General features: G+C 52.0%; 1 protein-coding gene across 3 annotated transcripts in view; it reads left to right on the forward strand.

Annotated features, from left to right (window-relative positions):
- Positions 1 to 25,833, forward strand: part of AFAP1L1 (actin filament associated protein 1 like 1) — a 58,109-nt gene that overhangs the window by 19,311 nt on the left and 12,965 nt on the right. The window contains exons 1-14 of one of the 3 annotated variants that reach the window (XM_004737871.3): positions 1,642 to 5,935; positions 6,090 to 6,218; positions 7,269 to 7,352; positions 8,123 to 8,220; positions 9,335 to 9,443; positions 13,376 to 13,501; positions 14,167 to 14,378; positions 16,127 to 16,306; positions 18,293 to 18,385; positions 21,408 to 21,501; positions 21,743 to 21,895; positions 23,046 to 23,257; positions 24,960 to 25,105; positions 25,688 to 25,760. In XM_004737871.3, coding sequence (XP_004737928.1) covers positions 5,842 to 5,935; positions 6,090 to 6,218; positions 7,269 to 7,352; positions 8,123 to 8,220; positions 9,335 to 9,443; positions 13,376 to 13,501; positions 14,167 to 14,378; positions 16,127 to 16,306; positions 18,293 to 18,385; positions 21,408 to 21,501; positions 21,743 to 21,895; positions 23,046 to 23,257; positions 24,960 to 25,105; positions 25,688 to 25,760 — 1,803 coding nt within the window. In that variant the 5' untranslated portion in view covers positions 1,642 to 5,841. Of the gene's footprint in view, positions 1 to 1,641; positions 5,936 to 6,089; positions 6,219 to 7,245; positions 7,353 to 8,122; positions 8,221 to 9,334; positions 9,444 to 13,375; positions 13,502 to 14,166; positions 14,379 to 16,126; positions 16,307 to 18,292; positions 18,386 to 21,407; positions 21,502 to 21,742; positions 21,896 to 23,045; positions 23,258 to 24,959; positions 25,106 to 25,687; positions 25,761 to 25,833 lie in introns of those variants that run through there. The other 2 variants (XM_045079557.1, XM_004737872.3) reach the window with 2 other exon arrangements.

Consider the following 25,833-nt stretch of genomic DNA (forward strand, 5'->3'; position numbering starts at 1 on the left):
CCCTGAGGAAAGGGGCTCCAGCCCTTCCTACTGCCACAGCTACCCTAAGCTCAGTGTCAGGCTCAGAGCTATGAACTGTCATTGTGGCAAGGCTTGCAGAGTCCCCGTGTCCTCTTGTCCCCGGACACCCCCTTCCTCCCCTCCCTTGTGCCCCAGCACCCGAAACTCTCTGGAAGTCACACGTAAATGGCCAGGCACCTGTCCAGAGCACTGAGCCCCCGTGCATGGCTTCCTTTCATCTTTACAATGACTGCGTGAAGCAGTTACTGTGATGACCCCCGGGGTCTGCAGATAGAGAACTGGAAGCTTGGACGAGTTAGGAAATTTCCCCGGGGGGCCACCACTGGAAAGCAGCCAAGCGAGGAGGGGCCAGATGGTGCACGGCCCGTGCTCTCGCTCACTCTTTGATGACTCCGCCAAGTCGCAAGCTTTGTGTGACTTTAACACTAGGGACTTTGATTTTCATTTCATTGTGGTGCCCTACCTAAGTCAAAGAACCTCTCGGACCTCCACTTGTCACGTCTTTAAAATGAGAAGGTTGGACTAGGTCATCAAAATGCCACGTTGGCTAAACAAATGCTTATCCGACAGCTACTGTGACCGAGACACGGTCCCTGTCCTGATGGAGCTTGGTACCCAACTACGGCAGATCTGTGGCCAGACAGCACCTGAGCAGTGCTCGGGAGCCAGCACAGTTCAGAGGTGGTCAGGAGATAGCAGCCCTCGCGGCAGCAGGGCCCCGACTGAGTGCAGGCTCCAGGCACCGAAGACCGAGCACTGCACACACTCAGCTGCCTTGCTTGGCAGGGGTCGGTCGGCACTTGGCCTCGCCTTGCCGTCAGGGTGACAGACAGAAGGCCAGGGCGCGGAGCTCCCCAGCGTGCCATCTTGCTGTCGCTTGGAAGCAGTAGCTGGAGAATTGCAGGGTGCCGGGTCTGACCGCAAGGGCCCATGCACGGTGCTCCTCTCCGCCAGACTCCCTGCTCTGGCTAGTTATAATCTGTGGGAGCTCCTGTTCCCACCTGGACTTGGGGTTTTTCTTTTTTTTTTTTTTTTTTTTTTTTTTTTTTAAGATTTTAGTTATTTATTTGACAGAGAGAGATCACAAATAGAGAGGCAGGCAGAGAGAGAGAGGGAAGCAGGCTCCTTGCTGAGCAGAGAGCCCGATGCAGGACTCGATCCCAGGACCCAGAGATCATGACCTGAGCCGAAGGCAGCGGCTTATCCCACTGAGCTACCCAGGCACCCTGGACTTGCAGTTTTTCTAAGGTGAGGTCTGATGATAACTTGGGAGCAAAGGAGAAACACCTTCCCATGTTCCTTGGGTTCACAAACGTGCCTTGCAGTGTGGGTTTTCTGGCGGAGTAGCTTTCATGGGTTGAACCTCGGAACCACCTGGAGTGCTTATTAAAATGCAGGTTCTGGGGCGCCCAGGTGGCTCAGCTGGTTAAGCGGCTGCCTTGGGCTCAGGTCGTGATCCCGGAGTCCTGGGATCGAGTCCCACATCCTGAGCAGAGAGCCTGCTTTTCCCTCTGCCTCCCACTCCCTCTGCCTGCGCTCTCGCTTTCTCGCTCTCTGGTAAAAAAAGAAATAAGATCTTTTAAATAAAAAGAATAGATAATAAAGTGAAATAAAATGCAGCTTCTTGGTTCTCAGTAGAGGGTCTGCAGAACCAGAAAGCCCAGGGAGGAGATCCAAGAATCAGCCTTTCCAGCAACGCCCCTGGGAGAGTCTCCTTCTTGCTAAAATTTGAGGCTGCTGTCCTGGCCGTCTGTTTGAGGCCTGGCAGAACCCCTCACCATATGCACTATGCACATACGATTTCTCTCCACATTCAATTCTGCCATCACTTAAATCCCTGTGGTTTCAGTTCTCTGGCACTAAAGACGAAGCTGCCACGGAAGGCACTGCCACAGTCGTTGCCCCTGAAAGCCAGTTTTTGGAAGGAGAGCTCGGGACTGCCTTTGAAGAGCCGAGCACCCACTGAAAACCCTTTTGTGCCCAGGAGGTATAAGGGGCTCCCTGGGATGAGATCCTGCTGTTGAAGCCAGGTAGATGATTTGAGAAGCTTGTTTTGCTTCTCTGAGATCTCGAGAGTGAGGGCTCTGAAGTACACAAACAGGCCCAGAGCAAAGAGATGGACTGAGCAAGAATTTCAGCCCCCCAGTAAGGGTTATGGTCCCCAGGTCGGGAACCCAAATGAAGTCATGGCCCAGAGCCCTCAGCAGGAGGGTTTTAAAGGGTTACTTGCCTCTTCCCTGCCCCAGCCTGGCCTCCACTGCTGTGAGCCCACATTTTCTGATGGAAGATTCCAGCACAGGATGTACACTGTGACGTTGGACAGACCTGGGCTCCAGGGCTGCCCTTACCAATTACTAGCAGCGTGGCCTCGATTCTCCGAGCCTCTGTTCCCTCCCTCGTTGGGGCACAGAGCCCCACACTACATCCCTCCTTGTGCAGCTTATGAGGCTGAAATGAGAAGGTGAGCCTTAAGTGCCCAGCACACAGTCACTGCTCTGCCTTGGGGAAGGGTTCTCGCCCATTTGCCCGCTGCAGGCTGAGACGCCGCCTGTGGCTCACGCTCCCTCCGCCAACCAACTCTGGAAATGATGGGGGACTGTCCCTCAGCCACCTGCTCCTTGCCAGGTCCTTTCAGGCTACAGAAGCTGCCACAGGTCCTGGGCAGCTCCTCACTGCCCATAGGCTTCTCCCAGGTTCACTCAGTTTCCTCCTTCTCCTTTGCTCTATTTGGACTTTTGTGATCACGTCTCCATTCAACAAGAACACTTAGAAGTCAGAGTCCCATGTTAAGAATCCCATTAACAATCAGGGAAAAGAATTTAAAGAGCCGTTAACAAAGCTTAGGTATTAAAACTCCCCCACCTTTCCGTGCAGAGAACTCACTCGGAACCTAATTGTTCTTACTTTGGAAACAATTGCAACAAACCTCAAATTAGTAGCAGGAGAGCTTTTAGAAGCAGGAATCTAAGCTTTGGCACATAAACTTTGGCTGATAAGAGCAGGAAGAAATCGTCGGGACCCCAGAGTGAGATGAGAGGCAGAAAGGGCGGGAGGGAGTTGGGGAGAGAGGGAGGGAGGAGTGGACACAGGGGCAAGATTTAGCAATCCAAGGTCATTCATTGAAGGGCCACGATTCTCAGAAAGGTGTGATTGGGGATGCTTCCTGGGAGTCCGCAAGGTCAAACCTACTTTTCTATGATACTCAGACGCAGTATGCCTTTTTTCACTCCCATTCTCTCGAGGTTTACTGTGGAGTTTTCCAGAGGTTGTGTTGTGTGATGACACAGTAGCTCTGAAGGCTAATGGGATATGTGCTGGTGTGTTCTTGTGGTTTAAAATTTCCTCAGCCTTAATTGTGAATACAGTCGATATTGGTAACTGTAAGGCACATAGGACAAAAGTTCTCTGGCGCCTTGATAATTTCCTAACGTGCAAAGGAATCCCAAAGCCAAAAAGTTTCAGAGGGATAGTCACTGTATCCCATAGCCTTGACTTTCCCACGTAATATCAGAGCAATGTCATGAATTTTCAAATAGGAACTATGGCTGCAGGCCATGAGAAAGCTACCATGGTCCCCCGTGGTGCCTTCCTGGGAGTGTTTACCATGGCCTCCCTCATGAGTAATTAGGGGTGTGTGTGTGTGTGTGTGTGTATGTGTGTGTGTGTGTGTGTGGAGCATACCCACTGAAACAATCTTACTCATTTTCTCAATCCCCTGAGTGGCACACAATTAGTGCTCAGTCAATATCTTAGAACTGAGTTAACCGACTTTCAGTATGTCTACTGAAGGTGCCCGAGAAGTCTGTGATTCCATTTGTAAAGATTTCCTTTGCCACAGCTAAAATCTACCTAAGATGTTCTTCTGATTTTAAGTGGTTTCCTACTTTGAGGAAGGAAATCTTCCCATCAGAAGCCTTGCTCAGGGGGCACTGCCAGGGCTGGGGCCGTGGAGAGAGCAGGGCCTCTGGGTCCCTTGCACTTGGGCTGCAAAGCAAGTGGAGCCCCCTGGCGTTGTGCGACTCCACAGCTCTAGGAATCACGTGTGTGACCATCCCGCAGCCTCTCTTGGTCTTGGTCCTCTTCTGGAACAAAGGTACCCCAGCAGGACCTGCTTACAGATGAGACAGGGCAGTCACATCCCCTATCTCAGTGCCCAGCAGCAGAGAGGAGCTCACACAGTGGCCGCTGACAGCATCAGCTCTTAGCTCCTTTCCAGCAGGTTTAAGGTGATGACGGAATGCTACAGAGAGATGGCCACATCCCATTTTTTCCAACAACTGCCACTATCTGTGTGTACAATTCTAGTTTTTAAAAATCCTGGCGTAGTCATCCGCTCATGCTCTCTCTCATGAAACACATATGGAGAGCCGGCACTGAGCAGACCCCAGACTAGATGCCGAGGAAGCTGAGATTCCTAGGGCGGTCTGCCCTATCTAGAGCCTCCCAGCCTGCTGGGGAAGCAGACAGCTCTAAAGACCCACCCAGCATAGACCAGCATGCTAAACACTGACAACGGCAACAGCTGAGTTGGCATGAGATTTACTCTCTATAGGGCAAGGCACTCCTCATGCATAACCTAATTATCTTCCCAGGAACGCTCTAAGACAAGTGCTATTATTACTCCTGCATAGAGGAAGAAACTGAGTCACAGGCTAAGTACCTTTCGCAGGTCTCACCATAATGAATGGAGTCTAAACTTGAACCCAGCAGATTGGCTCCAGCAGTTATTCACGAGGTTATAGCCCCTCTAACACACCCAGACCCTATAACTGTAAGTCGGAGTCTGGTTGTTTCTTTAGGAGGGTCCAGGGTGGAGAGAAGCCCATGGGGCTGGGAGCCCAGAGACTATAAGCCAGAGGCCTGGCTCTTCGGTGACCTCTGTGTGACTGCAAGCAAGACACCGCTCTTCTCTGAGACTTGGTTTCTTCTTCTAAAAAGGAGGTGTGCTCGTGGGACCGATCTCAAAACTCGTTGGTATGGTTGTATGCAGTCCTGCAAGGCAGTCTAGTGCCATGGTTAGAAGGGAGGGAGCTAAGGCCAGATGAAGTGTCATTGGCTGTGTGACCCTGGAGGAGTTACTTAACCACTCTGAGCCATAAAATGCTCAATAGTAAATTTAAATGCAATTATAAGTATGGAAGGCCTAGTACAGCTCATGAGAATTGTTCAACACGCTTAGCTTTTAGTATTCTGCACAAGTGACTAGCAAGTCACAAAGCAGGACAGTACTACTACTGTACAAAGCTGGTCTAAGGCGAACCAAGTCCCAAGTTACTGTTAGGGACAGGGACACATCAATGACATCATGGTTGCGGTATGCTCTGGTCTTAAAGGACTGTGTGTTGTGGGGCTTGCCACTCGGTGTGGTCTCAACCAGCGACGTCAGCGTCAGCCCGGAGCTCGCTGGCAGTGCAGAATCTCGGGTCCTGTCCCAGACCTGAGCCCGCCTCTGCATTTTGATGAGCTCCCCAGGTAATTCCTCTATACCCTGAAGTTTGAAAAACACTGGTAAAGCACTGAAAGACTGGTGACAACGGTTTGGGGCCTGGGATGGGAAGGGTTAATGTTTAGTTTGGCTCCCACCAAGGCACCGGAAACAGAAGGTTCCAGAGATTGAAGCATATGAACTGATGGGACAGGAAGGCTCCCTTCCTGCCTGTGTCCTGGATGGCCAGGGGCTCCAGCCCGGGACCTGCACTGAGCCCCGAGCTGCAGCGAGGAAGGAGACCTGGGCCTGGACAGCCGAGGGCATGCTGGGACAAGGGCAGGCCGAGAGCCTCTATTCAGCTTACCTGGGCTCACCAGGCCTAAGCTGGGAGCATGTGTCCTCAGGCCAAGGCCGTAGGAGGTCTGAGGGAGAGTGGGAGGCGCAGCGGAACGTCATGGTTAACTGAGCAGGGCTCTCCCTCGGGAGGTGAGTGGACAGCCCGGGGACAGCTGTGGGAGGGCTTCTGAGGTCTCCCTGTCACACCCGCCCTGCCTTTGGCCTGGGCTGCCCTGGCCTCTGGTGGATGAGGGCAGAGCTGGGATCCTGACCCCAAGCCTCCCTCCCCCGTGCTTCCTTCTAGTGCTGGAGCAGCTGCTGCCTGAGCTCACGGGGCTGCTCAGCCTCCTGGACCATGAGTACCTCAGTGACACCGCCCTGGAGAAGAAGATGGCTGTGGCCTCCATCCTGCAGAGCCTGCAGCCCCTCCCAGGTCAGCCACCGACCCTCTGCCCCCAGCTCCTCAAGAACCTTCAGGAACTCCCCAGGACCAAAGCCTCACAGCGTGCCACCAAACACTTTCAGGGCCTGACCGGTGTCCTCAGCCACTTTGTTCCTTCTCCATCCTGGCTCTTCATACCCCTCCCAACTTGACCCACTAATGCTCATGTACACAACACAGCTGCCACACACACTCACACACACACCATGCTCACTCGTGTGTACAACACAGTCTCACCGACACAGGACACCCATAGCAAATATGCTGTCCCGTGACACATGCCCCACACGCACCAGCAGCACGCTCTCCCCGACGCAGTTCACGCGATATACGACACACAGCACACCCAGGTACACCTCGTGTACCCCACGTACTCTCATGCACGACACTCACACACAGCACACACATTGCACACACACCCTCCGCGAGCTGTACCTGGCCCTGTGGCTTCCCTCATGCCCCTCCAGGAACCCCATGGCTTCTCTGCCCCACCGTCGCTCTGCAGCAAGGGCTCCCCATCCACTCCTGCCTGTGCTCAATGCCCCAGGTCAGCCCCGCACTCAGTAAACTCTGACAAGCCATAGTGTGCCCATACAGTGTTGTGGGGGTCTGAGGATTGAGGGCATGGGCATCACTCCTGGGTGACTCTCTGAGCCTGTCCTCCAGGGACAAAACAGGCTGATGTCATCGGCAGGCCTCACAGGACTGTGGGAGGGTGGGAGGGGCGGTGGTCTGCCAGCCATGCTTGGCCCTGGCCCTGCCCCTGGCCCTCCCCAGAGCAGCCTTACGTTCTGTTTTCTGTACCGTGCTCTGAGCATCCTTTCCTTTGGAGAAGGAGACGCTCAGGAAAGAGCTAAAAATCAGAACAAATGTTTGAAAACCAGGGAACTCATTTAGGTTGTGCACGTGCTTTGTCAAAGGGGCCGAGTCCTGAGTGGGCTTGTGTCCCGGTGGCGGGAGGGGGGGACCCGGCCGTCCTCAGAGTGGGCAGCAGCAGACCACAGCCCCCTCACCGCAGCTGGGCTCTCCCACTCCTCACAGCCAAGGAAGTCTCCTACCTGTATGTGAACACAGCAGACCTCCACTCTGGGCCCAGCTTCGTGGAGTCCCTCTTTGAAGAGTTCGGTAAGCGGCCGTCTCCCAACCCCAGCCGGGAGCTGTCCTCTCCCTGCGTGTGCGAGCCCCCTGGCCCCGTCTCTGGAAGGGCCCTCGGATTGGGTGGGAGTCTGACTCTTAACGTCGCAGCACTGAGTCACAATGGGCAAGTCCCTTGGCCTCTCTGGGCCCTGCCCAGTCTGAAAATCCAGTCAGAATCTCTGTGGTCACCGGAAGTCATCCCCAGGATTTTAAGAAAGATAGGGAGGAACGCATAGGCCACAGAAGACGCTGTCGCTCTGCTGCTCAGAGCCGCTGGTGGTGGCCGCCTGAACTCTGGGCTGAGCCTCCCTGCCCCCCAGCAGAAAGGAGAGCTGCCAGGGGGCATGGGAGCAGCCACGCCGGGCTGTGGGCAGGACGTGTCCCAGCCCTGCTCCCTCCCAAGGGAAGATAGCACTATTCCTCTTTGAGAAAGTTGCAGGTCAGGTGAAAGTTTCAGGGATGGAGAGACTGAGGGAAGACACAGGGCCTTCATGACCTACTTCTTGAAAATCCCCAAAGCACCACACCAGATACCATCTCTTTTGGTCCTCTTGGTAACCTTGGCAGACAGACAAGGCAAGGGATTATTGAGACCGGTGTACAGAGGAGAAGACCAAGTCTCAGAGTGATGGGGTCGCTTGCCGAGGGTTTCTAACGAAGGAGGTGATAGAGGCCTCCAGACCCCAGGTCCAGGCTTCCTCCCATTCTACTGAGCTCATCCCTGGCTTCCTCTGCCCCCATGGCCTGGCCCTTGGTAGACTGTGACCTGAGCGACCTCCGGGACATGCCAGAGGATGACGGGGAGCCCTGCAAAGGAGCCAGCCCTGAGCCAGCCAAGAGCCCGTCTCTGAGACACGTGAGTCATGGCCTGGGTTCCCAAACCCTCTGGCCCTCTGTCCCTCTGAAGTGGCCAGGAAAGCTCTCCGGCCAATGCCTAGGACCCCCCGGCTGTGCAGGACCCTGTTCTAAGGGGAGAAACGGGCAGTGGGAACATTTCAGTGACCCATGGTGTGCTCACCACGCCCACACTGAACAGGGATAATGTGGTAAACTGCCCTGTCCCTTCAGGCACAGAGGACACCCCCCCCCCCAACTTCTGACTGCCATAATAAACGTGGAGTGAGTGTAGGGAAAGTTCTGGGTTAGGGCTTGGTGGCCTCTGCCCTCCTCCTGCTGCCATGTGGTCTTAGATGAGCCACCTCCCCTTTCTGAGCCTGTTTTTCACTTGCAAAATAAAGTTTTGGTTCATACCTGGGGTTCCCTGCCTTCGTCCTTGGAACTAAGGCAAGGGGCTCATAATCACATTGAACACTGCGTTGACTGCATAACTCACTATCCTCATCGCCATCCAATGGTACCAACTGTTGACCCCTCACTGCGTCCTTTTCATGCTCACAATAACTGAACAAGGTTGGCACCGTTGGTATCCCCATTTTACAGATAAGGCTTAGCGTGAGTAAACATGTCAGTGCCCACAACTTGTGAGCTACAGAGCTTAATCCCGGTGAAGTGGGGGTGCCCTGGCCTCAGGGCCTAAGCTCTTAACCATGAGGCCGTGCCACCTCACTGAGTATTGTGTCTTCCACATGCTTGTCGTGCTTCCTCACAGGTGTGCAGACATGTTTGCAGAGCACTGCCGAACTCTGGCGGTTTTTTATCATTCCACATGGGCTTACTTCATCAAAAGCCTAATGACATCTGTGTGACCTTCCACAAAACTTTTAGAACCTCTCAAGAAGTCCCGATGCTGAAATGAGTCGGACAAGAAATAGAGGACCAGGTGGCCTCTCAGGGTTCCCACCTCTGCCCTCTGCCCCTCTGTCGGAAGTTCCTGCTTCACATCTGCATCCCCCCTCCACCTCCTTGGGGCTCCCGCCTCTCTCTGTCCCAGCCTCCTCTCCATCACCCCACCGACTCTGTCCGCTCTCCTGGCCTTCCTGGTCTTACCTGCCTCCTTTGTCCCCCTTCAGTCAGCCGACCTGCCTCCACCGCTTCCCCAACGGCCCCCACCAGAGGACTACTATGAAGAGGCCCTACCCCTGGGACCAGGCAAGTCCCCTGAGTACATCAGCTCCCACAGTAAGTTTCTGGTCTCCCCACCCCCTACAAACTGGGACTCCTCTCCTAAAGCTCCCGTGTGTCCTGCCAGGGCTGGAGCTCCAAGCCCAGCACCTGCCCAGTCCTCCATACAACCGGGGTAAAAGCTGCCTGAGCCCCCAGCCTCTCTAAGGGGAGGAGGCCAGTGGTCCTAGTCCCAGTGATCAGGGACTTGTTTACAGCCCCAGTTCTGTCCAGCCTTGGACATTCCCCTTCCCTATCCTGAAAATAAGAAGGGGGCTGGATAACATGCCTGTAATCGTGCAGGGACGGAGGTCCACAGCCGGGCACTGTGTCCCAGTTCCAAGAACTGAAGCCGGGGCTCGCTATGTGCTCCTCCTTGGTGTACCCCATGAGCTGGTTCATACTTCAGCCCCACCATGTCTTGGGGGCAGATTGAGTTATTAAGTTAACTCGGAGGATAAAAAAGCATGTGACCGAAATCAAAAGGTCTCTGAATAGAATGTGGGCACCCCAGGGAATTCACGAATTGATAAAGGAACAAGGACTAGAAGCCTTCCTGACATTTAGCTCAACACTCCTTTCTAAAATTTCTATATGAATGTTTTGGAGTTCTAACATTTATAATCTAATAATAGCATAAGCCTGTAAGCAGTCTATCCACACACATATAATGGACCCATGCATACATGGAAGTACATTACATGGTTACTTTTTTACTGGTAGGTGAACACAATAAAATGAAATAATTTAGAGGGCACTGGTACAAATGGCCTCTGAAAAATCTCTTAAATCAGCCACAACAGACTGTCATCTTTCCATGGGTTTCCTCCAGCCTGGAAATGAATGGCTGTTTCTTTGCGGATCAGCTAATCCACTGGCTGGGATGGAGCAAGCCAACAATACATACCAAGAAACTATACTACGGTTTTTGGATGACCCAACATTTGTAGTTGAACTTCTAGAATGTAATGTTTATGTGGTGTTCCACTCTCACTCAGTAGCACAGTGGATTATACTCCAACTGCAAAAAAAAAAAAAAAAAGAAAGAAAGAAACAGGTCTGTCTGTGCTGATCAGAACTGAATTCCAAGATACCTTCATTAATCAAAACCTCAAACACAGAATACTACCTATTATAGGATTCCATTTGTTCCTGAATGGGGTACGCATGCACTTACGCATGCATTTTAGCAATTTTGCTAGGATGTGCAAGGAACCGTGAACAGTATTCCCCTGTGGGAAATGAATAGACACCTGGGGGAAGGGAACATAATATTTTCCCATTCATCCTCTTTTATACTGATCGTGCTTATCACCATGGGCCTATTTTTTTATTGTAACAAAATATACGTAACATAAATGGACCATTTCAACTACTTTAAAGTGTCCAATCAGGTGCATTTAGTAGTACACTCACCGTGTTGGGCAGCATCAGCTCTACCTCGTTCCCAAACATTGCCTCACTCAGGGAGGAAAGCAAGTACCCATTAAGCAGTCACTCTCATTGTCCTTTTCCCCTGAGCCCTTGGCAACCACCAATCTGCTTTTTGTCTCGGTGGATTGGCTAATTTTGAATCTTTTATATAAATAGAACCGTACAATGTGGGGCCTCTGGTGCCTGGCTTATTTCCCCTTAGTATACTGTTTTTGAGCTTAACCCGCATCACCACGTGAATCGGTACTCCTCTCCTTTCTATGGGCATGTCGTGTTCCATTGTACGGATAGTTGTTCAGTCCTTTGTCAGTTGGTGGATATTTGGGTTTTTTCCACCTGGGGCTACTGTGGCATGTTATTTTTAGGATGAATTAACTAGTGAAAACAAAGTGGAAGGGTGGGCTTAGACCAGGTGGTCAGTGGTTCTCTTTGGCCTTGAAAGTCTTGCAGTCTGTGTTGCTCCAAGAGGCTATTTGGATCCAAAGCAGGTGACTTTGTTCTATTTTATCCACTTGAGGACAGGAGAGGAAGGTGAGGACAAAGTGCTGAAGTTCAGATCAAGGCCCTCCACTGAGCGAGGTTCCTCTACCTTCCCCAGGAGCTGACACTCCTCTCCACTGGGGCAGCGGGGATCCTGGGGCAGGAGGGAAGGGCGGGCCTCAGGAAGGGCCAGGGAGCTTGACCAGGGAGAGGGTGCCAAGCCTGTCGGGGAATATCCTTCCTCTGACACAGTGACCAGCCCTGCCAGGTGTTCAAGTGTGCTGCCTGCGTGTCCCCTCCCTCTTTCCCATTGCGCCCCGCCCGCCCCCCTCCATCTCACAGGATGTCGCTGGCATCTGAGGCCGCAGAGGACCTGCTGGGAAAGGCAGGCTCTGATCATCACTAGGGAGATAGCACTAGGTCTCCCAGTTGCTGGGAATTTGAGTGCTGCTGTCCTCAGGAAACAGATGGATGGCAGGGGCCAGGAGCCCAGAGCAGCACTTTGAAGAACAGTGTGGTGTGAGAGCCAGTTGGACTGCATGAAGGAAGTCTTCCTGGAAGAGGGGATGTGCATCTATTCCCTAAGCTGACAACCTCAGTTCTCATGCAGCCTTTGGCCCTAGCAAACAGTGTATGGCCCCAGCATCCCCATCTGTAAAATGGGCCTCATACCTACCTCCCTGCATTGTAGGAGTCAAAGGAAATGGTAATAATCATGACATCTGGCATCTGTCTAGTGCTTTTTATGTGCCAGGCATTGTGCCAAGAGCTTGTATGCATTGTATCACTAGTCCAAAGTGGGAACTGCTCCCCTTACTGTAAGGTGAAGAACCTGAAATGCAGAGAAACTGAGACTTTTATGACCAATAAATGGTGGTGACAGATTCATCTCAAATCTGGTCAAACCCAAAGCACATGCCTTTAACCCACCGATCTTCAGAGTGTGCCCCAGGGACCATCTGCATCAAAATAACCTTAACTGTTTAAAAAAAAATCTGATTTCTTGGCGTTCCATATAGTTTCTATTTGTACAGATTTTTAATGTCCTATTAAGTAGGTCTTTTTTTTTAAGATTTTATTTATTTATCAGAGAGAGAGAGGGAGAGAGAGCGAGCATAGGCAGACAGAATGGCAGGCAGAGGCAGAGGGAGAAGCAGGCTCCCTGGAGCCCGATATGGGACTCGATCCCAGGACACTGGGATCATGACCTGAGCCGAAGGCAGCTGCTTAACCAACTGAGCCACCCAGGCATCCCTTATTAAGTAGGTTTTTTTTAAATGTCAATTGATCAGTTCGGTCCCCACCGGTGAATCAGAATCTCTAGGGAGATAGCCCAGGGATCTGCATTTTAAAGAGACCCCAAGTAAATCTGAGCAGAATACAATGCCACATAGCCCCTCCCCTGCACTGTGCTCCCCCCTGAGTGGGAATGTGCTGGGAACATTCCATGGAACATTCCAGCTGTTGTGTTCACTATTGTATGCGCTTCCATTACCTCCTCTAGTCCAGTTCCTGCCCATAGTCACAAAGGTTTGGGAGAATCACTGTCACAAGAGAGAGCATATGTATAAGGAAGGGAGCAGAAGGACCGAGGTGGCAGAAGATGAGGGGGTGCTGAGCCCAGACAGCTAGAACAATGTAGAGGGAGAGGGGTGTGACCAAGACACACACACACACACACACACAAACATACACACACACAACAGTGCTGTGGGATCACTGAGGAGATGCTGACCATTCTTTGTCTGAGAAGGTCAGAAGAAGGATCTTTGAGTTGGGTATTGAAGGATGAGTAGGAGTTCTCTAGCAGAAGCTAAGAGAGCACACAGAATAGCATGAACACAGCCCTAGAGGTGTGACAGGGCCCAAAAGGGCAGCTCCTGGTGATAGGAGCACAGAGAGCTTGTGGGGAGCTAGAGCAGATGACATACAGAGAGGAGGCCCCTTATCCTGGCAAGGGAGCTGTACTCTATCTTCCCCAAGGAGGGGCAGGGTGTCTGGAGTCTTCCCCTGAAGCCTGCCTGTCTTTCTCCAAGGTGCCGCTCCTTCCACCAACCCCACAGATGGCTGCAGCCCAGCCCACTCCATCATGGATGGCTACTACGAGGATGCAGACAGCAGCTACCCCGCGACCAGGATGAATGGGGAGCTAAAGAACTCCTGTAAGTACTGGGAAGTTGTTCTGAATGGCCCTAACCTCAGAGAACAGGCCTTGACCTGACCGTTGGCATGCACGTGCACACCAGCCCCTCTGGGTCACCACAGAGGCCCCAAGCCCTTGTACTCAGTGATTCCAGGGTTCAGTGGAAAGACCACCAGCATGGGAGTCAAGAGCCCTGGATCTAGCCCTTGCCCTGACCCTTGGTGACTGACCTTGAATGAGTCTTATTCTCTTCGAGCCTCCAGTTGCCTTCAGTATAAAATAGGCATTTGCTGGGTGCTATGAGAGTCACCTGAAACTAAGGACATGACGATGACGGGGTATGACAGTAGCTGATGTTAGCGGAGCACTCACTGAGTGCCAGATACTGGGCTGAATGCCCTGTGGTCACTGATCCTAATAGCCTGATGAGGGAGATAGTGTCATTGACCGTGACTGTCTCTCTGATAAGAAAACTGAAACTCGGAGAAGTCACCGAGGTCACAAAGCCACCGGTAAATCTGTACAACACAGTGCCCATGTAGGGGTGTAGAGATCACCACGATCACACTTCATGTCCACCCCCTCCTGGTCCCCGAATCCCAGGGCAAGGGCGCCTACAGAAAGGTAAGAAGGTGCCTCCCAGGCAAGAACGCAGTAACGGGTCCTTTCCTGTGGCTCCCGCAGACAATGACTCGGACCCGATGAGCAGCTCCTACGAGTCCTATGACGAGGAGGAGGAGGAAGGCAAAGGGCCGCAGCCCACACACCAGTGGCCCTCAGAGGAAGCCTCCATGCACCTGGTGAGGGACTGCAGGATATGCGCCTTCCTGCTGCGGAAAAAGCGCTTCGGGCAGTGGGCCAAGCAGCTGACCGTCATCAAGGAGGACCAGCTCCTGGTGAGTGGCCGCGGAAGTGTGCCTCTAGGCCTCACATGGACTGCGCGTGTGTGTGTGACTGTCTGTGTGTGTGTGTGTGTGTGTGTGTACAGGTGTGTCTGCCTTTTCCTCTGGGCTTGCTTTGTGCACACAGGCTCAGTACTTCTGAGATCAGGGCTCTCCCACTGGAGCAGAATGAAAACACACACACACACACACTCAAAGACCTGATACAGACTTTGCCAAGTTTTTGTTTCACCGGGAATGAATTTTTAATCTGTTTAAAACAATGTTTATTGTCTTCATTATGCAACTAAATGTGTTTATGTATAAATCTAGAGAAAAACGTAATGAAATTATTTTTAAAGCCACCTAAAATCCCATTGACCAAAAGCCAACCATTGGTAAGTTTAATATCCAGGTTTCCACTCTCATTTTTTCCATGCACTTGCCTTTTCTAAAACTGAACCCGTGAAACATTTACTATAGAACTTGTTTTCTTAGATTTTTTTTTGCCTTTTCTAAAACTGAACCCGTGAAACACTTACTAAAGAACTTGGTTTCTTAGATTTTTTTTCTCATCACCATAATTTCATAGAAGAAAAATGTACCTTTAATTCCAGAGTAGGAATATAGATATTTAAGAAAAAAAAACTAATAGTTCTTTACCCCCAAATCCATAGAGAAGCCTTGTCCAGCCTATAACCATTTGAAACATTTTTTTTCTCATCCTGGAGCAGTGAAAAGCTCACCCCAGGCCAGAACCACTCCAAAGGTCATGACTTACTTCTTCCCACTCCTTATGCCATTTTTTCTTCTTGGCATATTGCATTGGTTAGGATCTCCAACACAATGTAAATAGAAGCGGTGAGAGCAGGCGTCCTTCTCACAGTCCAAAGCTCAAAGGAAAGCTGCAGTAATTCACTATTAAGGCTGATGTTTGCTGTGGGCGGTTTGTAGAAGCTCCTTATCACATTAAGGCAGTCCCCTCTATATGTCTATTTTGCTAAGAGTTTATATTACAAACAGGTAGAAAATTTTACCAAATGCCTTTTCTGTTTTTATTGACATATGTGGCTTTTCTCCTTATTTTCTATTAATATGATGAATTATAGGGTTGGTTTTTGAAGGCTGATGCATTCTTGAAATCCTAGAATAAGCCCTATTCGGTCTTGATACAATATGCTTTCGTATGTGTCTGGATTCTATTTGCTGGTGGGTTTTTTAAGGGCTTTTGCAACCATATTGAGATCAGCCTATGATTTTCCCTTTTTGTAATGTCATTGTCAGGTCCTGGTATCAAGATTACCTTGATGCTGGTTTCATAATAATAATTGGAAAGTGAGAATCATTATTGATAAATAACTGACTTCCTAAGCCCAGCACTCCATCTCTGCTAGGATTCTCTCTGCTGCATTCCTGCTAGGTAACTCATTAGTAGCAGGGAGCTGGTTCCCTTCCGAGCCAGGTTGTTTCTTCTCTGGTTCTTTAGACTAGAATGGTCTTCCTAGGATTGTGCTAAATTCTGTCTCTTCCTAATAGATGGCTGTGCCCCTCGCTGGCTCTTGAGATCTAAAGTGTGTCCAAAGGCTCCCCCCTTCCAGGCTTCTCTTCTCTGGGGTGAATAACCACAGCCCCTGTCTTCATGCAGTGCCCACAGTTGGGCTGGGTGTGGGGGGATAGGTCGAGCTCTCCCAAGCCTTTGCGGGAAGGCATCTCCCTCCCCTGCCCTCCAGTCCAGAAGGGTGACCCCTTCTCTTCCTGTCCAGTGTTACAAAAGCTCCAAGGACCGGCAGCCGCATCTGAGGCTGGCGTTGGATGTCTGCAGCGTCACCTACGTGCCCAAGGACAGCCGGCACAAGAGGCACGAGCTGCGTTTCTCCCAGGGGGCTACCGAAGTCTTGGTGCTGGCCCTGCAGAGCCGGGAGCAAGCCGAGGAGTGGCTGAAGGTACATGGCACCCGCCCTTCCTTCACCCCCTTCCCCAGGCCTAGCTTTCAGTCAGGTGAGCTCCAGTGCCTGGAAAAACAGGCCTTGCTGGGGGTTGGGGGGGGGGGTGGCGATCAGAGTCCTGTGCACAGCTATAACTGGCCTGTGGAGGTGGGCTTCAGACATCTCCAGGAGACAGACCTCAGGCTGGAGTACTGCCTTCCTTCTAGTGCTCTGAAGCCTCTTTCTAACATCCTTACTGTGGGCTTGTCCAGCCTGGAATATGCCTCCTGGAATGGGGAGCTTAATATCTTCAAAGGAAACACATTTTATCGTTAGATAAGCTAATCCTTTAAAAAAAATAAAAAAGGAAAATTCCTTCCTGTCTCAGGTGAAGTGTGTATCCTTGTAACACCCAGCTGTGGTCCAGCTTCCACATCTTGCTTCTGACTGCAGAGCAGTGAGTTACCGTGTGCTGAGCACGTATCTTGTGCCACGCATCGTGCTAAGAGAGTTATATACTTGACCTCATTTACTCTTGGCAGTGGGACTGTTATCCTTCCCCTTCTACAGATGAGGAAGCTGAGGCCCAGGAATCTTCTGTGACTTGCCAAATGTCACCCGACAAAGTCGCTGGGGGCAAGATTAGGAGCTACCAAGGAAATCTACTCCAAAGGCCATAGGCAGGGTGGCACAGTGATGACAAGGGAGGACTTTGGTGGCATAGACTTGAGTTCAGGTCTCAGGCCTAAATGGCACTTACTGGCTAGGTGACCTTCTGCAAATGACTTTGCCTACCCTTGCCTCAGTTTCCTCTTCCGTAAAATGGTTCTTGTAAAGATTCTGGAGACCATTTGATATAGTGCCTGCCAGACAGTAAATCCTCAGTAAGTGGATAAGTGATCATCTTGCGATAGAGGTGGGGCTGCCCTCCCCAGTCCCTTACCTCCAGCCGGCCAGGGCCAGCTGTGTCCCTGCACCCTGTCCCGCTCCCCCACTGACACCTTTCTCCCTCCTCCTCTGATCTTCCTGCTGGAACAAAGGAACCAGACCCCTCCTTCCCTCGCCATCCTCCCTTCCTTCCTGTGATAACCAGCTCTCGCCTTGGGAGGCTTAGTGCTCTTTATCTCTGTCTCAGGAGGGGAAGGAAGGGAGAGAACCTGCCTGCTGGGGGAGCCTCTGCCCTCCAAGGGCCGGGTGAGTCAGAAGAAGGAGCTCTAGACCGGAGCCTGAGACTGGAGTCAAGCCTGGACTGGAGACTGTTGACATCTGATATGGGGGGAGGGGGGGTCGTTAACCCAGAGGTTCAGGGCAGCCAACCATGGCTTCAGTTCTCAGAGCCCCATTATCCTGGTCTGTGACGTAGAGATCACAGTCGTCTCAGCACCTCGAGGCCGCTGTGGGGATACAGCAGGGCAATCCCTGTAAAACTGCAGGTGGGTGAGCAACAGGGATGGCTGCCATTATTCATGGTCTGGGTGCTTCTGCGGTGTGAGCGCGCCCGGAGTCTCCGCGTCCACGTCTTTGAAACGGTGGGGGTAGCCCGGTGGTCTGCAGGCTGTTGCCAAGGTTCCACACCGTCCCAGAAGCCCGTCTCTTGTGCTTGCACGGGGCGTCTTGGGTCACATGCCCCTTTACACCCATGATTTCACTGGTCCTCAGGCACCCCAAGGACGAAAGCAGAGGATAGTATTATCCCCATGTGACACACAGGGAAACCAAGGCCCACAGGGGGAATGTGGCTTTCACAAGACCATGCAACTGATCAGCAACGGAGCCCAGTCTAGAAGCCGTGCCTCTTGCTCCCCAGCCCCCTTCTCTTTTCAAGGGGCAGATGCAGGAGAAAGCCTATTCAAACCCCGATGTGCAGGAGGCCACATCAACCCCTCCCTTCTGCTCAGGGATCCCATCCCTGCTTCTTGATGGCCCTGACCACAGACTTCGTTCTTCCTTCTGCCTCCACAGTAGCCCTGTCCCCCTGCTCACAGCCATGCCCCCTCTCCGCAGGTCATCCGAGAGGTGAGCAGGCCTGCCGGGGCAACGGAGGGCACAGACGTGCCCAGATCCCCCGTCCTCCTGTGCAAGCTGGACCTAGACAAGGTACATCCATCTCCTCCAGGTCTCCTCTGTGCTGGGCGGCAGGGACTCTGCCCCAGGGAATCCACAGGTGGGTGGTAAAGCCAGGCACCGGCCTCATGCAAGCCGTGAGCGCCCCACGTGGAGCTGGCACGAGAGCAGCCATGAATTAAAGCGTGCAGGACTGAATGAATGCCCGCGTACAAGGCACAGTGTGAGCCGGAGGAGGGAGTAAGTAACCCTTCCAGGACAGGAGGAGGGCACCGTTGAATGGAGCCATGAAAAGCAAATTGGAAACCAGCAGAGGAGTGTGCTGCACTGGGACCGGAGTGACGTGGTCCTTGCTCAGGCAGCCGGAAATCCTATGTGCTGGTCCCCTTCGCTTTGCCAGGTGTAGCTGGGTGACCAAGGGACTCAGCCCCAAACCTACACACATGTAATAAAGGTTAGTGTTTCTAGAATAAGACTGTGTGGCCGGCATTGTCCTGTAGGCTTCACACGTATTACCTACTTTTATTCCTATGGTGACTCTTCAACGAATTCCATTGTCAGGTGAGGAAGCTGGGACAGAGCGGCTAACCCCGAGTCCCATCGTCCGTATGAAGGAGGGCAAGAATATATACCCAGACACCTGGCTCTTGATGACTTTGCCATCCCATCTCTCAAGGGGGGTAGGGGCGAGCTGAGCTCTGCTTGGCAAGTGGTTCCTGAGCCTAGAGTACCAGGCGTTGTGCTGGGCACGTAGGCGCAATGCCAACAGAAGCACCGTGCCCCGCCTCCCGCTGGGGGGCGCTGCGTGCGCTCTAGGAGTGGAAAGTACCAGGTACCCTGGGAGCAACTGTCAGGGGTCAGCTTTTGTCCCAGGCATCTGGGAAGGTTCTCTGAGAGAGGGTATTCATGATGAGGGCGAATAACTCGTAAGGAAGGGGAAGACAAGGGAGCAGGCCCCGGAGCAGGGGGAAAGCACAGAATGGAAGGTGGCCAGTGTGGCTGGACTCAGACAGAAGGGGGCTCCCTGGCCTATTAGAGTGGCCCTTTCCATGACCTTTCTGGCAGCCCTGAAGGGGACAGGGGTTCACGCTGGCTGGAGGGGCAGTGGAGGAGGGGGAGGGAAGATGGCACCTGTATTAAGCTTTGAAGAACAGGTGAGACTGCATGGGGGCAGAGGTGGGCCAAGGGGCAGGGGCTGCAAGGCAGCAGCAGAAGCAAAGGCGTGGGGTCAACAGAGAGTCACTGGGAGAGGACGGGTAGAGGGCTCTCCTGCCAGGCAGAGGCTGGGGAAGATCAATCCTACCTTCACTTGGCCCTTGCCATTTGTAGGGACTGAAGGAACGCAACCTGGACAGTGTGCACGTGTGTGCATGTGGACAGTGTCTACCTGTGTGCACCTGCACACACCCGCAGGCCATGCCGTGGTGAGGCCCAGGTGTGTGTGGAGGACGGGGAGGCGAGCCCGTGCAGAGGACACTTCCTACACTCAGTGTCCTGGGGAGAGTTGCTCAAAGGTTGAGGGTAGGATTTTGGAAGTGAGTGGGATTGGGAGCAGTGGGTCTCCATGGACTCCTGTATGCGAAGCCCATTCCAGTGGGTTCAGAGTGTGTTTCGTATCTGTGCTCTGGCTTGATGAAAAGCTTGCCATTCCTATACCGCTGCAGGACGGATAGAACCATACATTGTCTCACAATTTACAGGGGAGATCACTTATACTAACAGATCTATCCCAATTCGGACAGTGGCCATGTTTCCAGCCTTTGGAAATTGAGGGGAGCCCAAGGCCTCTCCTGTCTCTCCAGGCCCCCAAATGTCATGCTTAGAGCAAAGCATCCTTGAGCCTGGTCCGGGAAGTCCTTGGCAGGAATGGTGGAGAGCCCTCAGAGCTCCGTTCTTCTACTGTTCAAGTGGGTTGGTGGCATTTTAAGCCTGTCCCAAGTCTGACTGGCACCGTTTAGCTTTTAAAGCGAGGTGGCAGCACAGCCCGCAGGTGTGGGAGAGGAGACCATCTGTTGGCTCCCTGGGAAAGGGTGTGATTCAAGTGAGAAGACCAAGCTTCAACGAGAGGAAAGGATGTTCCTGCATTCCCGCGACTAACAGGTGGTACCAGGGACAGAGTCTTCTCCAAGATCCATCTGACCCTGCCCTACCACCTCCACAGTACCTGGTAGGCACTTAACTGACCTTGTCTGAATGAGCGAATGAACAAACAGACAGATGAGCGATGGGTCCAGAGGTGGTGGACAAGTAAAGCTGCTTTGGCTGCCGTGGAGTTGCTGTCATGACGCATGTCCGCGTCTTCACTGCCCTCTTTACCGAGTCAGGGATATGACGACCCCTCCGTTGTCACCACTCACACTTCCCGGTCACCAGGTCTGGCCATAACTATTCTGAACACGCCAACTCATCCCTTTTTTCTACACCTTGTCGTCTTAGCTCCTCCCTTAACCACGTCTCACCTTGCCGAGGATGACACTCTTTTTTTTTTATTTATTTATTTACCTGAGAGAGGAGAGAGAGAGTGAGGGAGCATGAGAGGGGAGAGGGTCAGAGGGAGAAGCCAACTCCCCGCCGAGCAGGGAGCCCGATGCGGGACTCGATCCCAGGACTCCAGGATCATGACCTGAGCCGAAGGCAGTCGCCTAACCAACTGAGCCACCCAGGTGCCCCAAGGATGACACTCTTTAATGTGGTTCTTTTGCTGACAGTCTGTCCCTACGGAGGTCACCTAAACCCAACCTAAGCATGACATTAGGATCCCACCTAAATATCTCCCCAGACCCTGTCACCTACTGAATATGGGAAATCCTAGGAACTTATTACAGCACGTTACAACAAGGTGCCCGGCTCCCCAAACGGACAATAAGAGATTAGAAGGCACAGCTGCCCTAAGTCAGCGTGTCCTCCCCAGACCTGGAGTAGAGTCAGACCCTGGAGAGGTGCTGACAAACATTTGTTAGGTGATCATTGTGTGCAGAGGTTGGGAGGATTGAACCAACAAAGGGCGACTTCTGAGTGTGCCCTCTGACAAGAGGCTGTCTGTGTTCCTCCCCAGAGACTGTCCCAAGAGAAGCAAACTTCAGACTCGGACAGCCTGGGCATGGGTGACAACTGTTCTACTCTGGGCCGCAGGGAGGCCTGCGACCAAGGTAGGAGCCTCTGGGGGCTCAGGCTGGAGAATGTCAGAGCTGGGAGGGCCTTGCCAGGGGACACGGTGCAGAGCAGGTCCCAAGGGCTCTGGAGATCTGGGGAAGGTCACCTAACCTCTTCAGACCTGCAGCAGCCATCAGGCCCCAGGTGCAGGCTGAACGGGCCGTGGGGAAGGCTGGGGTAGGTGGGTCTGGGACGTGGGGCTCCCTCCCTTCACCTCACCCATCTCCATGGCAACAGGCAAAGCGAAGAAGAGCAGTCTGGCAGAGCTGAAGGGCTCCGTGAGCAGGGCTGCCGGCCGCAAGATCACCCGCATCATCAGCTTCTCCAAGAAGAAGCCACTGGCTGACGACCCGCAGATGCCCTGCTCCGAGGAGGAGGTCCCATGCTGCGGTGGGTCCTGGGCACCGGCAGGAGGACAGTCACACCCTGGTGCTGTGGGCCCCTGGGCTAAGCAGGAAAACCCTCTAGGCCTCTTCACCTTGCTCCCAGGGCAGAGGAGAGAATCCCCACCCAGCCCCCACTCCATCAACAATCCATGCCTTTCCATCACTTGTCTCCGGTGAGGCCCTAACACTCAGGAAAAGGAGAAGTCACCTGACTCCTCTCTGCGTTCCCTGTGACCTCAGCTCCAGTCACTGCCCATCTGCGGGCCCCAGTTTCTTCCACTGTGATGAGAGGAGAGCCTCTTATCTCCTCTCAGCACATAACAGGCCAGGTGTGTAAGTTACAACCCAGTCTCATAGGGAAATTTCTCGGATAAAAATATTTAAGTACCAACAGAGGCAATCAGTGTGAGTTAAACATGGTTATAAATGCCTTCAATGGAAGTTTAATATGGCTTAGAAGGGACGATATATTATTCTGTTCTCGTTAATGTAGTGTTCTGCATACTGGACTCCAATAGAAAATTCTGTATTTGGGGTATGTAGTGATGTTTCCTTAAACCAGAAAAAATATTATAAAACCACATGGCTATAAAGAATTATTTTGTAACCAGTGAATCAGGGCATGTCGTAGGAAAAATTATTTAAGTCTAAAAATGTTGAGAGTGAATTCTAAACCCGTTGGTCATCAGCGTTGCTCATTTTAGAATTCTTTCTCTTGGCGAGATGCTTTTGTTCCCGCCTGCTGCCACCAGGTGTCAGCATCACCCATTATTTTCTGCCTCACTAATCGGTTCAGTATTTGGGGAGGAGGAAAGGCAAAAGGGATAGTGTCTTCTTTGGCTGACCTCTACAGTAGTCTCCTGCCCTTTTCACCAAGCTGGGTGTGGTAATAGACTTGTAGCAATATAGGAGTGTGCTGGTCGTCCCCATTTTAGATAAGGAAATGAAACTCAGGGAGAAGAGGGTGCCAGAGGCCGCAGGCCCAGACAGAGTGAGCTGATCCAGGACCCAGAAGGCCTCTTTCCAGCTGGAGAATGAGGGTTGTCCAGGCCCTTGTCCCTAAGGTGTAGACTCATGCAGTTTCATAGTCCCCACCTTGGGTTTCCCCAGGGCCGGGCTGTCAGGAGGTCACCCCGATGGTCTCCCCCTCCCAGGCTACCTGAACGTGTTGGTGAACCAGGGCTGGAAGGAACGCTGGTGCCGCCTGAAATGCAACACTTTGTACTTCCACAAGGATCACACAGACCTAAGGACCCACGTGAATGCCATTGCTCTCCGCGGCTGTGAGGTGGCCCCAGGCTTTGGGCCCAGACATCCATTTGCTTTCAGGATTCTGCGCAACCGGCAGGAGGTTGCCATCTTGGAGGTGAGAGGAGAGAATCCAGGGGGTTCCTGGTAGTGTTGGCTGAGGAGTTTTGGCCTGAGTGTGGGCTTTTGTCTTGGGGACCCTGCTAATGGACATTACAGGGCCTGAAGAAAAGGGAAAGTAAGCCCACGGGCTGCCAAGTGACCAAGAATGACTACCAGTTAAAAAAAAAAAAAAAACAGGACACCCACTTAAATTTGAATTTCATATAAACGACAATGGTTTTAATGCAAGTATATCCCATGCGATATTTGGGATATACCTATACTGAAAAAGTATGCATTGTTTATCTGAAAGTTGAATTTAACAGAGCATTCTGCATTTTTATTAGTTCGATCTGGCAACCCTAGAACCAAAGTTTGTTTACTCTCCCTTGTCTTAAAATACCAAGCCCAAAAGGCATCTAGTCTGATCTAACCTAGATCTGAATCGGAACCCCCCGAAAACCTTTCCACCAGTGGCCAGCCGCTTCAGATAAACCCCTGCCCTTCAAGGCAGCCTTCCCCACCTGTCAAGCGGCTACATTTTTAGAAAGGTGTTCTCCATACTGAGTTGAAATCTTTGAGCTCTGGGAAGGCAGTAACCATGCCTGTTCTACATACTTTCGGTTTTACCAGAAGTCAGCATGATGCCCAGCCCATACTAAGGGCTCAGTTACTATTTGTGGAACAAATGGCCGAATGAAAACGTGATTTCAATCCACCCATTCATGGTCATTCCTACCCAGCAGCCCTCACCCTCCTCTCTGAGGTCCTGCACCCATGCATGGAGCTTCTCCTCCACATGGCCCTCATTTAGCTTTTTAGGATTTAAAATATAAACCCTGGAATGAAAATTAAAGAACTACCCCCTCACATTACAAACAGGGAAACTGAGGCCAGGGCAGCCAGGTGCTTTGTCCAAGGGTCCAAGGATCCAAGGATGTCAGCAGCCTCTTGTTCTGATCCTAGAATGAAAATCTGGCCTCTTGATCTTGTTTGCTTTGTCCAGTACCCACTGCCTCACCCAGTTCTTAAATATGGAGAAATATTGCCTCTGTCACTCACTTTTACTTTTGATAGGTTGATAAAGGTCTCTTATTTCTCTTATATTAAACACAGAGCTTTCTGGAAGAAGCATGCTTCCCTCATACAAGTCTAGCATTTGTGTGCCTAGTTGATTTTATAAGAATGCTCTTTAAATGAGAACTACCTAGAACTATGGGTTCAGTTAACCAGCAACTTCTTGGCTGTTTTCCTGTATACTAGTACTGCAAATAACTGCAAATAATTGGCAGTTGTAAGGGAGAAATTTCTATTGGATTATGTGAGAAATAGTTTCCTCTAGTAAAAAAAAATAAATATTTTTTTAAAAATTCAGGAAACACCCAAATGCTGTTTTCACATCTAAATGGTCATGAAGGCTCTGAGGATTGTGAGTGAGGGTGTGTGTCTTAGAGAGGTGGTCAGGGAGGGCGTCTCTGAGGAGGAGGCATTAGAGCCAAAACCTGAATAAAGAAGGGGTAGAAGCCACTTGGATTTCTGGATGTGTGTTGGAGCCCTAAGTATTGGCTACACAGCAGGTCTGATCTAACCTAGATCTGAATCGGAACCCCCCGAAAACCTTTCCACCAGTGGCCAGCAGATACTGTACAAATGCGGGTTTGGCTGAAGTGAGCAGGTAGCCTGAGGTCCTAACATCAGCCGGTGCTTCTCTCCCGCAGGCAAACTGCTCCGAGGACATGGGCCGATGGCTTGGGCTGTTGCTGGTGGAGATGGGCTCCAAAGTCACTCCCGAGGCGCTGCACTATGACTACGTGGATGTGGAGACCTTAACCAGCATCGTCAGTGCTGGGCGCAACTCCTTCCTGTGAGGGCCAGCACCCCGCAGCCCCCCCGCAGCCTCTCAGAGCCCTGGGCGCTGGGAGGGAAGGGAGGAGGAGCTGAGGAGGGCTCTTCTTCCTTGGGAAGTCAGAGGGGGGTGCCTTCCTCCTCCAGCAGGCAGGCATGAGCTGGCTAACGGGGGGAGCCCCGGGTAGGAGGTGGGGTGGGTGCTGGGCAGACAGTGAGCAAAAGAGCAGAGAAGCCAGGCTGTGGTCATGACAGGGCTTGGCTTTCATGCCTGGGAACCTCAGGGTCTCACACCCTTGGCCATCGGGGCTGGTACATGGCCTGTAAGAGCCGGGTTCAAGTCATGACTCTCACGACCAACAGCTTGGGGCAGCCCTTGCCAGCTTGAATTCTGAGTTCTCACTTATGGAATGGAGGTGATGAGTCACTCACCTCTTGGTTGCTGCAAGAATCATGCACCTCCTGCCTCTGAGGCCCTGAGCATAGCAATGGCCCCAAGCTGCCTGGCTCATCACAGAATCAAAGGAGGGTAGACAGACAGCTCTGTAAGCCACAAAGTGTCATCATCACTGCCATCATCATGACACCTTGTATTTTCTAGATATGCAAGATCCTGCCAGGATCAGTGGCCTGAGCCCCGTGTGTACGATGATGTCCCTTATGAAAAGATACAGGTGCGCTCCCTTGGGAGGGCTGGGAACGTGGCAAAGGCCACTGATTAGCTCTTTCTCTTTCTTTCTCTCTCTC

The sequence above is a fragment of the Mustela putorius genome, unplaced genomic scaffold, assembly GCF_011764305.1.
Source record: "Mustela putorius furo isolate JIRA1106 unplaced genomic scaffold, ASM1176430v1.1 tig00000407_pilon_pilon_pilon, whole genome shotgun sequence".
In the NCBI taxonomy this organism is placed as follows: Eukaryota; Metazoa; Chordata; class Mammalia; order Carnivora; family Mustelidae; genus Mustela; species Mustela putorius.